General features: G+C 49.3%; 1 protein-coding gene across 1 annotated transcript; it reads right to left on the bottom strand.

Annotated features, from left to right (window-relative positions):
• Positions 1 to 6,761: 6,761 nt before the first annotated feature.
• On the bottom strand, positions 6,762 to 10,429 carry GSC2 (goosecoid homeobox 2). The gene is made up of 3 exons (XM_072606491.1): positions 10,144 to 10,429; positions 7,417 to 7,667; positions 6,762 to 6,866 (listed from the first exon to the last, which is right to left on the bottom strand). Exons 1-3 carry the CDS (start codon positions 10,427 to 10,429, stop codon positions 6,762 to 6,764), a joined length of 642 nt encoding a protein of 213 aa, XP_072462592.1.
• Positions 10,430 to 12,683: the final 2,254 nt, after the last annotated feature.

Raw genomic sequence — 12,683 nt, 5'->3', positions numbered from 1 at the left:
TACTGGTTAACTAGGAACCCTGGCCCTTGACTGGAAGGTTTGAGTATGTGAATTCATTCCAGGCAGACACCCCCAATACCCTGACATTTCAGGTTTCCCAGAAATCCCGAACCTCATCAAATTGACCTATAGAAGCCATCTCAGGGATTATGTTCCTAGAGGTCCCCTAGAAATTTCTAGGGACATAGGGGTATGATAATTCAACACTTGGCCTTCTAGGATTGAAGGATTTCCTGGCTACTTTCAGCTTTGTGGGCCAGCAGCAGTTCTCCATGTAAAGTACAGCTACTGATTTCAAGGGGCTGGAGCACTGCACTCATTCTTATCTAAAATACCTCTCTGCTCTTTATCCAAGCACATAGTTCAGACCCAGTTCAGTCCTGGAGAACCTGAAACCTAATAAGGAGAGCCTAGGTTCCTTTTCTCCCACTCTTTAACTCTGTACCCCAGCATCCTTCAAATTATTTAAAACTTAGATTTGAGGCCCATACCTAGGTTTCTCCACAAAAGGAAGTAAAGTGTATTCCATGTGCAATATGAGTCAATTGTGGGACAGGTATTTTATTCCTATATACAAAAGAAATGCTAAACATCAAATATTCACCACAGGCATTTCCAGAACAACTTAAAACAAGATTTAGTAACTGTGAACTCCTGTTTTCAGTCAGCTAAACAGGCTGATACTTAAATCTCATCAGGACATAAAGCACTTTTCAGTAGTGCTGAACCTCTTGGATTCACAAGGTTGCCTACAAGACTGTAAACATTCACCTTGAGGCTGATGCTCAGTCACCTCCCGAGGAAAAGATGCAAAGTGAAAACAAGGCATCGAGGGACTTAGGTACAAGTTCACCTAAAGAAGTTGCCCCTCTCTAACTGCCACATAAAAGTGGCTGCCATGATCCCATGGTGAGGAGGGGGCTAGCCCAGGTACCTCACCTGAAACTGGAAGTCTCAGCATTATATGAGGCCTTTTGGAGGGTCAAAAGAAGACAGCCATGGAGAAACCATCTCTCTTTTTAACTGTGACACTCTATGCCCCTGTTGCTGTCATAGGCTCAGGGGAAAACCAAGAAACCACTTGGAGTTTTCCACATCAGAGCAAGCCACAAGTCCTTTCCATACTTAGCCGATAGGAAATCTATCATCGACAAGATGCCCAAGAGCTTAGTAAGCATTCTCCTGGTGTTCCCAAATGTTTCCAGGGTATAATTAGGGTTGTCCAGTTCCCAGAGCCTCAACAGGCCAAGCTCTTTAGGAGCAGGTAGCTGATTAGGCTTATTAGTAAACATAGGCACTCATTCTATCTTGGAACTTATTTCTTCCTGCAAACATAAAGGACATCTCTGTCCCAGGCCTCTCTGATTTAGGGCTGGAAAATCCCTTTAACTCCAAAGACTTCCTAAGTAAGACACAGCATCCCTCCTTAATCATGTAAGAGCTATGTGTCTGAAGCACCCCAGTTTTCCTCAGTTACCCAGGATCCTTTGGGTCTTGATATACAAGTAAGTGTGAGTAAATCCAAACCTAAAGTGGGCACGGTTGTGATCTTCTATCCTCTTGGTCTACGTTCTTTTATCACCTAAATACGAAGGCCAGGCTTTGAGCTGTGCAGTGCCATTTATGCTAGACATTATTCTGGAAAGGTCCCATCTCTGACAAGTGCTAACAAAGTCTTACCAGTTTTCTCACTTCCCAGAGATTCTGGAGCAGTGATTGGTGGAGAAACAAGGTGTTTTAAGATACATCTGCTCCTAGATCTGTGTTCTGAAATCTTTGAGCATTATAATTAGTTGCCTGACTAGGGGCTCCAAAGTTTTCCCAAAGCCAATGAAGTTACTCCACCCAGCTACCCACTAGCTCACTGGGAATTTGTATAAGGGCCCATCCAGGGAATGCAGGTTTAGTAAATGGAAGAGACCAGTAGAATTGTTCATTACCTAACTCCTGGCTTAGTCCCTAATTCTCCAGAAATAGACTCCAAACCCTAAAGTATAGTATCTCTGTAGGAAACATCAGCAGGTTAACATTAATCTTGTTGAACACTTAATATACTGGAGCATATGGCATGTATATGATGGGTCATGAAACAAATACAAGGGAACAGAAGAGGCCTCTAGAACAAGTGTTGAGAGGGATGCTGTTACCCAATGTTCCTGCTATTCTGTCCAAAGTAAATATTTTGCTATTAAATATAGGAAGTCATTATTCATTCCACTGGAGAGAGAGTTCCAACGGTGTGCCCAGAAAGAGACTCCCTTGGCCCTCATAAGTCCCTTCTCTTCTCCTTAACAAGGCACTAATCTCTTGACAAAGTTAACTCTTTGGTAAGATGTGAACAACCCTGACCCAAACTACTGCCCTTCCCCCTTTAACACAAGATCAACAATGACTGATTGATGGATTCAAAGCCAACTGATACACCTGAGCTGTACCCTAACTTGGCCTTTAAAAGGAGGAGCAGAGACATGAAAGAAATGAAGATACCAAGGAGAGAAGTCACATGCAAAATCAGATTCAGTTGCCTTAAGAAGTCTGCTACCCCAAATGAGGCTCTGGATATGATGGTGAATGGAAGGCCATGCCAAGTAGCTAGGAGCTCCTGATCCAACTGAGGAGCCAACCAAGTGACAACCGGGAGTGGAGTGTAACCAGAGACAGAGCCACACCAAGGGGGAACAAATGCAAAGCTTGCCCTTTGCGGCTATGTGAATGACACAGACTGTTCAAGTCTATAGAAAGTGGCCAGTTTTCCTGATCCCAAGTGCTTTTGGCTATTGAAGTGCCTTAAAATTTTGGAGACATTGTAGAAGTCCCTGGGGAGGTGGTACATGCTGGAACCAGGAGGAAAGTTATTTTGACTTTTATGGGCTCAGGTAAGTTCTTTGCATCTTTTGCCCTATGTTCAGTGAATTTTTTTAGCCAGAATGCTTCCATGGGAGCAGAGAGCCCTTTTCATTTGTTGTGGAGATGTAGGTATGAACCCACTTCTGATCTTTCCAAGGAAAACCCTGGGGTTGGGACAGAGGTCAAAAAAGAGAGAGCATAATCACTGAGAATCCTCCAACGTTGAACTTGGTTTTTTCAGTTGTAGGCCATGGGTTATGATAACAGTAACTGAAAGTGCCTACAATCATCTCCCCAGCCCCAGGAATGGGCATCTCCCAAGCTCAGGAATCTCTTGTGAGACTAAGACTGCTAAGTGTGATTCTTCTGGGTTGTCCAGGACCTGCACTATTCCTAGGTAGGATTCCAAGTTGATGGTTTCTCCCAGAGGCCCAGGTTGGGGCTCCCCTCCCTCCTAGGACTCACTCAGCACAGAGGGGGATCAACCTGGAGGGCATCTTTAACAAGTCCACATACACATTTTATCAACAACACTTCAAGTTGGGTTTTTTTAAATGCCTTCTGCCTTTTATACCACAATCATTTCCTGATATGCCTGATATACACATTGAGCCAAAGAGAAAGGTGTGAGCAGCACCACCTAACAAAGTGACCACATCTGACCATGTATGAAACATTACACACCCGTAGACACCCCCATCCCCACCCCACCAAGAAGAGGACATGGCCCATCATTTCTTCTTGGGATCATTCATAACCCACAGTGTGCCCCCCAGTTGATGTGCAGACTCCCTCCTTGTTTCTGGTTTTTCTAGCCACTTAAGGAATGTTTTGGTCTTCATTCAGTTCCTCTCTGTGCAAAACCCTGTACTACATCCTAGAGATACAGAGGTCTCCCCTTTATCCAGAGTGGGGGAGGGACTTGCCTGGATTCACACAGGAAGTGAATGACAAAGGCAGCATTTGAACTCAGGCCTTCTGACCCTACATCCATCACTCTCCTATTGCTCACCGTGATGTTACAGCAAGAACATCAGTAGCAGAGGGCTCTGGCTGGGAAGAATGTCCCTGGAATGGTGCCTTGTCCAGTCCCAGGCAGGCAGGACCCCAGACCTAATAGACTCAATTGATTTTTGTCTCTTACCCCAAGGCCCAGCTCTGCTGCCATCCCCTCCAGGGAGCCTTGCTAGCTTCCTCCCAGTGCCCCTCTGTTCGGCCTTCCTTACACACAAAGTCATTTTCTACCTTGTTTTATCCTTGTCTATGTCCATGCCTCATCTCCCTTTTAAGCTGAGGAGCAGCGTAGGGCGGGGGAAAGGCACTCCAGCTGCTGAGTTACCTCCCAGCTCTGAAAGCCTTTGACCACAGGAGGTCATTTCCCTTCTCTGGCCCTGTGTCCTGGGCAAGGCTTCTGGTCTTTGAGGGGGATGGACTGAGAGCACAGAGAGACTCAGCCTAGGAAAGAGAAGGCCAGCCCCAATGATGCTAGCTCTCATCTTCCTATGAGGTCTTAAGGGTCACAAAGAACCATTGTCATACCCACCCTGGGAGATAAGTAGTGGAAACCTTAGCATCCCCCTTTACCAGTGGAGAAACTGAGGCCCAGGTGAGCTAAGTGGCTCGCCCTGGGTAGCTTACTGTGGAAATGCTGGGGCCCTGCATTAAACCTTTATCTGAAAGACCAGCACTCTCAAATACCATGTCCTCTAAGAAGGATTCAGTCATGCCAACCAGTTGTCACCTCCTGTCCTCAGATCATTGATTTAGAGCTGGGGAGGGGGAGCTCAGAGATCAGCTAATCCAACCTCTTCATTTTACAGATGAGGAAACTGAGGCCCACAAAAGTTACTTAACCTGCCCAAGGGTACACAGACAGTAAGCATAAGGGGCAAGATTTGAACCCAGGGCCTTTGATCCTAGAGGAATTTTATTAATCTCGCTGCTGCACAGTGGGTATGAATTATCAGTCTGCGTCAAAGCACACTCAGCTCTAAGTCCTATGAAAAACTCTGGTGACTATAGATACCCATTGATTGGGCAATAGCTAAGCAAGCTATGGTGAATGTCCTGGGAAGAGGAGGGAAGAGGGAGAGGAAGGGAGGGGGAAAGGAAAGGGGAGGAAAGGAAAGGAAGAAGGGAGGGGGAGGGAAGGGAAGGGGAGGAGAGGAGAGGAGCATTTAGAGAGTACCTAGCACAGGCACTGCTGTAGCACTTTTTTATGAATAGCCACTCATTTAAAGGAATTGTACAGTCCTGTAAGAGCCAATGCTTGCAAGGACACAGATGCCCCTGGGAAGCCTGCTCCCGCTGGAGTAACAAGACCTTCCTGGTGCCTACACCCACGTGAGACCAGTAAGACAACAGAAATGGAATTCAGTAGGCCAGTCAATAAACCTTTATTAAGCGCCCACTATGTGCCAGGCAGAGTATCAAGCCCCAGCTTGTCTTGGACCCTGGTCTGCAGCGCGTCGCCAGTGACTGTGGGATGTTGCACGCACTGTCAGACCTTTTCAACATGGAGATTAATTTTACTGAATCATCTGTTTTCATCTGCTCTTCTCTTTTGTAAAAGGATATTCTCTGGACCAGGAGAAAGCAGGATATATTGGGAAAGAGAATGATGTAAGAACAAAATTTATCCACAATTTTAAGGAAAACGAAAACTGTGACTCTGAGTCCTGGAGAAAGGAGAAGGTGGTCAAGGTCACATAGGTAGTAAGTGACCTAGATGGAGTCTCACACAACGGTGACTTGCCCAAGGTCATGCAAGTATGTGAAGGAGGGTGAGGTTGTCCCAAGGGCTTGGATGGGCCTGGCATTTAGAGTGAGCCTGGGAGCTGCAGGCCCTTGGGGACAAATTGTGTGGGCCTTTAATGCTGAGATGAAGACTTGGAATTTTTCATTAGGCGTTAGGGAAGCAGAGAAGCATGGGGTAACCTACCTCAGGAAGGTTCCTTGGGGGGACATTGACTGGAGAAGAAAGACTGACTGACAGGGTTGCAGGTAGGTGGTCAATGCTGCCCCACTCCCATCTGTTCTCATCCTGGAAGCCTTCCCAGTCATGCCAGGCCCCCGTGATGCCTCCCGCCTTTTCCAACTTACCCACACTCTGGCTTTAATAGTCAGAAGTCTACTTAAGTAGACTTTATGCACCAGTGCCCTGGACTGCCAAATAACTCACTTAGAGCAAGACCCAGGCCCTGGCATTTTAGGTACCCCCATCCCTGCCTGTGCTAACCCGGTACATCACATAATAGGGGCCTCACCCCTTGAATTTCTTCCCAGAATCCAGGCAATCTATCAAGCTAGGCCCCAGACACCCAGACTACTACTCCAATCGTCCCAGGAAGAGGAGCCACAGGTGGGCATGGGCTATCATTAGCAGCCACGAGAGGTCAGTGGTTACTGGGAGGTAAGGGGAGGTTTCAGTCACAGGGGATCATAAGGGACTACAGAGAGGCAGGTTTGGGGTAGGGCACTTGACAAGCAAAGTCCTGGCACCTCAGGCCTTGGACAAGATGACCTCCTGAGTCTTTTAAAACTCTGACTGACTTAAAGGGGTTGGGGGTACTGTCTGACCCCTTCTTCAGTGCCCTCCACCCCAAGCCCAAGGTCCAGGAAGCAGGCAAAGTGGACCTCCTTGGTCAGCAGGGTGGAGGGACTTGGGTCTCAAGAAGGAGGGTGGGGCTCAGGGCCAGGATTGTGGGGATAGTAGGGGGTGAGTCATTCTCCTTTATCAACTCCCCCACCCCCCTTCGCCACCAAGATTACTGACCCTCCCCCACCTCAGGCCAAGGAGTGAGGGGCAAAGAGAATGAAAAGGTCAGGGACCTGTGGGACGAGGTGCCCTCCCTCTCCCCATGGCCAAGCCCCCCTTCTTCCCAGAGATCCCCAGTCTTGTTTTCTGCTGTCATTCAGCAGCTCTCCTTGGGGGCCTTCTTAGAGCCTTGCAGGATGAGGGTTGAGGCTGACGCCCGCTTCTGATGCCGCCACTTGGCCCGACGATTTTTAAACCACACCTGGGTGGGGGAAGGTAGGGGAGAAAGACAGGAAGAACCTTGGGTCAGACCTGGAACAGCAGATGCCTCCCACATGCTGCTCTCCACTCCTGACTCAGTTTCCTTTCCTGCCTTCAGTGGGGTGGGGAGGAGGGTTCAGAGTGAATGTGGGAGCCGCTTGGCAAGTTCCCCCAGAACTTAACAAGAGGACTTCTGGAAAGAGATGCCCCAGGGATAGAGCAGGGGGATGGGAGAGGAGGCCTGTCATGGACTAGGAGAATGTCATCCCTGGGAGAGACCTTAGAACACAGAACACCAAGGCTAGGAGGTCCCTCAGAACACAGATTGCCCAAGGTGGGAGGGTCTTAGAGATCAAGGGGACAAAGGGAATTGGGAACAGACTGGGGAAAAATGGAAGAGGGACAGGGATGAGAAATCTGGGGAGCCAGGAGGAATGGGAGGCAGCAGAAGCTGGGGGTGGCATGCCAGGAGGTAGAAAGGAGGGTCTGTGGGTCTTCCTGGACCCTCAGAAGTTCCCTGGCCCTGGCCTCTCTTTCCAGGAGCTCCCCACCTCCACACGCTCCTCCTTGAGGTGGATGCGGTTTGCCAGATGTTCCCGGGCCACCACATCTGGGTACTGGTTCTGCAAGAACAAGGCCTCCAGGGCCTGCAGTTGTTCCTCGCTGAAGATGGTGCGGTGCCTCCGGGTTCTTCTTTGCAGAGGCTGGAATGGGGGCAGGGTCCCAGTTGGAGGGCCCCGGGGTCCCTTACACACACGGCCTGTAGCAGGAAGCAGCCTCAATGGCCAAGGAAACCTGGAATCTGGGAGAGAGAAACAAAGGCAAGAGAGAAAGTTAACCTGAGCTCCTACCCCACAGCTCAGGTGGGAACACAGTATCCTAGATCTAGGACTGAAAGAGGCATCAGAGGGCATCAAATCTAATCCTCTTCTATTTACAGCCAAGGAAACCAAGGTCCAGAGAGGTTGGAGAATTTCCTAAGTCATGCAGGTCATAAGTGGTGAATCTAGGATTTTAACTCGGGTCTTCTGGTCCCAAATCCAGCGACTCTTTCCATGGAATTTCTCTGAGAGACAGACAGGCAGATAGATGAAGACATAGGAGGGAGACAGAAGAGAGAGAGACATAGGAGAAAGAAAGAAATGGAAAGAGAGAGGCAGGGACAGATAGAGGACTCCATGAACAAGGGACAGAAGAACAAACACTGAGCTCAGACACAGAGAGCAAAAGACAGAGATTGTGAGAGACAGGGAAGAAACATCAAAACAAGCCAAGAAACACTGAGGCAAGTCAGATACCAAGAGAGAGACAGAGACAGAGAGACAAAGAGAGAAGGGGGTAGAGATGGAGAGAGAGAGAGAGAGAGAGACGGAGAGAAGGAGGTAGAGATGGAGAGAGACAGAGAGAGATGGAGAGAGAGAGGCAGGGACAGATAGAGGACTCCATGAACAAGGGACAGAAGAACAAACACTGAGCTCAGACACAGAGAGCAAAAGACAGAGATTGTGAGAGACAGGGAAGAAACATCAAAACAAGCCAAGAAACACTGAGGCAAGTCAGATACCAAGAGAGAGACAGAGACAGAGAGACAAAGAGAGAAGGGGGTAGAGATGGAGAGAGAGAGAGAGACAGAGAGACAGAGAGAGACGGAGAGAAGGAGGTAGAGATGGAGAGAGACAGAGAGAGATGGAGAGAGAGAGAGAAAGAGAGAGAGAAGAGGGTAGAGATGGAAAGAGAGAGAGAGAGACACACACACACACACACACACACACACACAGATTACAAAGTGAGAAGAGAAACATGGACTAAGGGGGCAGAATGGCAGAAAGTGCCGGTGCCAGAGACAAAGGCAGAGATCTCTGGAGGAGAAAGGAAGTGAGTGGGAGGCCCTGAACTGCGGACTGAAACAAAGATGGACACAAGAGAACAAAGGCGAGAAACTGGAAGGAAGTCTGTGTGACAGGAAGCATTTATGAAGCACCTACTGTGCGCAGCCACAGTGCTAAGTGCTGGGGATACCAAAAGAGAACAAAGCCAGGACCTGTCCTCGAGAGGCTCTCAGTCTAATGGGGGAGACATGGACATGAAAGGGGTGAGGGAGCAGTGACTGAGAAGCCAGGTGGATGTGTGATCATGAGGAAGAAGGAATACTAGAATGTGACATCCCCACTCCCCCAGCCTGAGCCTCCCTGGTCAGCTACCCCGATGGGGACGATTCTCTCCCTGAGCCCAAGACTGATAAACCTCCAGGGAAGAGGAGGGAGACCCAACTCAGCCACTTGTTAGTCATGTGACCATGAGCAAGACCCTTACCCAACTGGGGCTTCAGTTTCTTCATCTGTAAAATGGAATGACCAGGCCTAGACTCCCCACCTCTCAGGGTTATTGAGACAAAAGTGATTTTCAAACCCTAGAAGACCCAGAGGGCTAAGGATTCATATTGTCCTGGAGTAGTGGGGCCTGGGGAGACTGAATCTTGTCCAGATCCAGACACCCTCCCATACACTCTTCTCTTCTTGCTTGGCCCCTGGAGAGATTCCCAGCAAAGTTGCTGGAAGGGAGGGGGAGATGGAGGCATCACTGGGGCTGAATGGCCCCTTCTCTCAGCCCCAGCCTTTTCCTTCTGCTCAGAGGCAGCCTTGGACTGGCAATGAAGAGAACTGGGGTCTAGCCTTGGCTCTGCCATTAACACAGAGTGGCTTCAGCTGTCTGAGTCTCAGTTTCTTTCCCTGAGAAATGAGAGGTTGGACTAGATGATATCTCAGCTCTGCCATTCTGGGTTCTCAGGCCCTCCCAACTCTGACATTCTGAGCTCTAAGGTCCCTCACAGCTCTAACATCCCCTGTTCTAAGGTCCCTCACAGCTCTAACATCCCCTGTTCTAAGAGCCCTCAAAGCTCTAACCTTCCATGGTCTATCCTCAAGGGCCATAGATGCTGCTATGCTAGTTCCTTTCTCCAGCCCTCCTTGAGCACAGGGTGGTAGCTATGACTCATTTGCTCCATGCTTCAGAGACATCAGTTTTCCAGGGTCCCCTTAGCAACTCACAGTCACAGACGGTCATAGACCTCCAGGGCAGGGGGGACCTGAGCAGCGATTTCCTCTAAACCTCTCACCTGACAGAGGAGGAGATTGAGAGAGGACAGGCCTTGTCCAAGACCACTCAAGTAGTGAGGAGCCCAGCCAGGATTCAGATCCAAGGCCTCTGGGTCCCTTTCTGGCACTAACATCAGGGCAAACCCTCCTCTGTGGCCCAAGTCTCATTGCAAGCATACTCACCCAGCCAGACAGCAGGCTCCTGCAGATTGTGGGGGCTGGCATGGTGGGCACAGCAGCAGCAGACACCACAGGCTGCTGGGCCTGGCTCCCCCAGCTCCTCAGAGTCCTCAGGCAGGGCTCCAGGAGAGTGGGCCCCCCTGGGTGGCTCAGGACCCTTGGTCTGGGTTTGTGGGCCAAAGTGGGGCAAGGCTGGCGGGGTAGGGCTAGACAAAATATGGTCAATGCTAAACGGACATGACCTTCCAAGGCCCCCACGGCCTGGGACAGCCCTGCCCGCTAATGCCATGCCACCCTGCTGCCTCCTGGGTTATAAAACACAAGCAGAGTGGGGCCAGCAGACCCAGAGAGCCCCCGGCACCTTCCTGCGGCCTGTCAGCTACGAGTCAGTTGTCCTGTCCCCCAGAGTCTTATGGTGCAGAGACCACAGGCATCGATATGTATTTCTCTCCTAAGCTCCCAGCTTGCTGACTGGGAACTGTCTTAAATATCCATCTATCTCTTTATATAAATATATATATCAGGGGAGAGAGATGTATAATCCCTTTGGAAAGAAAACTCTAAGACCCCTGTGAATAAAAGAAATTCTCCCTAATCTTTGTAGCTTTGTGTGGGGTTAGCGTGGATCTAAGATTTAGCTAATCCTCCTGAAATGAGTCCAGGAGGAAATCTCGCCTCTCCATCTCGAGTGGAGATTGGAGGTGGTGTTTGGTGCCATTGTGAGCAGCCTGGGTCCGAGGCATCAGGAGGAGAACCGTTCCCAGGCCAGAAATGGGCCCAGGGGATTAGTGCCTTAAAAAACTGGCCATTATCCCCTGGGGACAGGGGAGGGCTCCCTGCCAGAAGAGAATTGTCACATCAGATGGCACTGAAGACAGACGGAGGAAAAGATACCATGCCGGACGGGGTGTACTTGTAGATACAAAAACACAGGGCAAGAGATGGAATGAGAAGGATGGAAGAGACAGAGAAATAGTGAGACAGAGAGAAATAGAGACAGAGAGAGATAGATGTCAGAGATAAAAACAGAGAGAGAAATAGACTGTCAGAGACAGAGGCAGAGACAGAGAGAAATAGGGAAAGAGACAGAGAAATAGTGACAGAGACAGAGAGAGAAATAGAGACAGAAATAGTGAGACAGAAACAGACGGTTAGAGAGAGAGAGAAAAATAGTGAGACACAGAGAAATAGTGAGACAGAGAAATAGTGAGGGAGACAGAGACTGAAGAGGGAGAACAAAAGAGACGCCAGGCTCCAGACAGAGGGATCGGAAAGAAAGGAAAAGAGGGGGCCAGAGACAGGGTCAGAGACAAGCTTCCAGACAAGACTACAGGAAAACTTAGGAAGGTGATAATCACCAGGACGCAGTTAGTTCCCTAAGGTTTCCCCTGCATTCTACACGTGTAATTCTGTCTCTCTACATTGATTCCCACAATGACCCCAGGAGGTAGATGCTCTTACTATCCCCGTTTTACAGAGGAGGAAACACCCTGAGAGTGACCACGTGTCCAGGGTCAGGCAGGTTTCAGACTCGGGGCTTGAGGCCCTATCCCCTGGCAGCCTAGTTGGCTCTTGTTGAACAGAAATAGGGAGATTCTGGGAAAGAGAAGCCAGAAAAGAGGCAGAGGCAGAGGCAAGGGAAAGGCCCCAATCTGAGTCCTCCACTGCCCTGCCTCACCCAGGGTGGCAAAACTGTCCGGTCTTTGGAGCCCCTCACACCTGTCCTTCCTGCCTTCAGGGTAACTTGCCAGGCTGGGGCAGATGGCACATGCCTATCCCCCACTACCTCTTCTGCTTTTGAGGGAGGGTCCCAGAGAAGGAAGGCGGCATTCACCCAAGAAATGCACTATGAATGGTGGACATCCAAGCATTGGGAGATTGTAGCTGTGGAGTAAAATGAGCTGCCTCAGGGGTGCTGGGGTCCCCTTCCCTAGAGATGGGGGGGTTAGAGGGTCAGTAATTCAGAAGTGAAAGACCTTAGAGATAATTTAGCCAACTCCCTTGTTTTACGGAAGAGGAGACCGAGGACCAGAGCAGGTAAATGCCACATCCATGACATCCTAGTTCCAGAGACCTCAGAGGCCATGTACCCAACTCCCTCATTTTACCAATAAGGAAACTGACCCTCAGGAAAACTGAGTGATTTGTCCAAGGCCACACAAGTAAATCAATGTCAGAGGCCTCTGCCTTCTCAGTATTTTCCCTGTACCCTATTTCCCATGGTACTTAGTAGCATAGTAAAGATTCAAACCCAGATCCAGCATTCTTTTCACTAGGTCGTGCTGCCACTTAGAGTGGTTGGATGACTGACCATTTGGAAACTGGATGAAAGAATGCTGAACCAATGACCCATGTGAGTTCATTTCTCCTACTTACCATCTGGGTGACCTTCCTTGGGCAAATCCCATCTTTGTGTTTTCTCCTTTGTCAGATGAGAGGACCTGGCAAGAAAACCCTAGGTCTGAGATACCAAAATTCTGTGAGATATTGGAGTACTGGGTGGTAGACATTAGACTCCCTTGTACGATGTGCCCAATGGGCAC

The sequence above is a fragment of the Notamacropus eugenii genome, chromosome 4 (assembly GCF_028372415.1).
Source record: "Notamacropus eugenii isolate mMacEug1 chromosome 4, mMacEug1.pri_v2, whole genome shotgun sequence".
Taxonomy (NCBI): Eukaryota; Metazoa; Chordata; class Mammalia; order Diprotodontia; family Macropodidae; genus Notamacropus; species Notamacropus eugenii.
Note: the sequence above shows the minus strand (reverse complement) of the source record. Positions and strands in the feature narration are given on the sequence as shown.

Bases quoted from the DNA above. Each gene is read 5' to 3' on its own strand.
- GSC2 (XM_072606491.1), bottom strand. From the start codon at position 10,429: ATGGCATTAGCGGGCAGGGCTGTCCCAGGCCGTGGGGGCCTTGGAAGG. The intron at 7,668-10,143 runs GTGAGTATGCTT...TCTCTCTCCCAG, and splicing joins GGAGCCTGCTGTCTGGCTGG to ATTCCAGGTTTCCTTGGCCA. The intron at 6,867-7,416 runs GTGGGGAGCTCC...TCCCCCACCCAG, and splicing joins TCAAGGAGGAGCGTGTGGAG to GTGTGGTTTAAAAATCGTCG.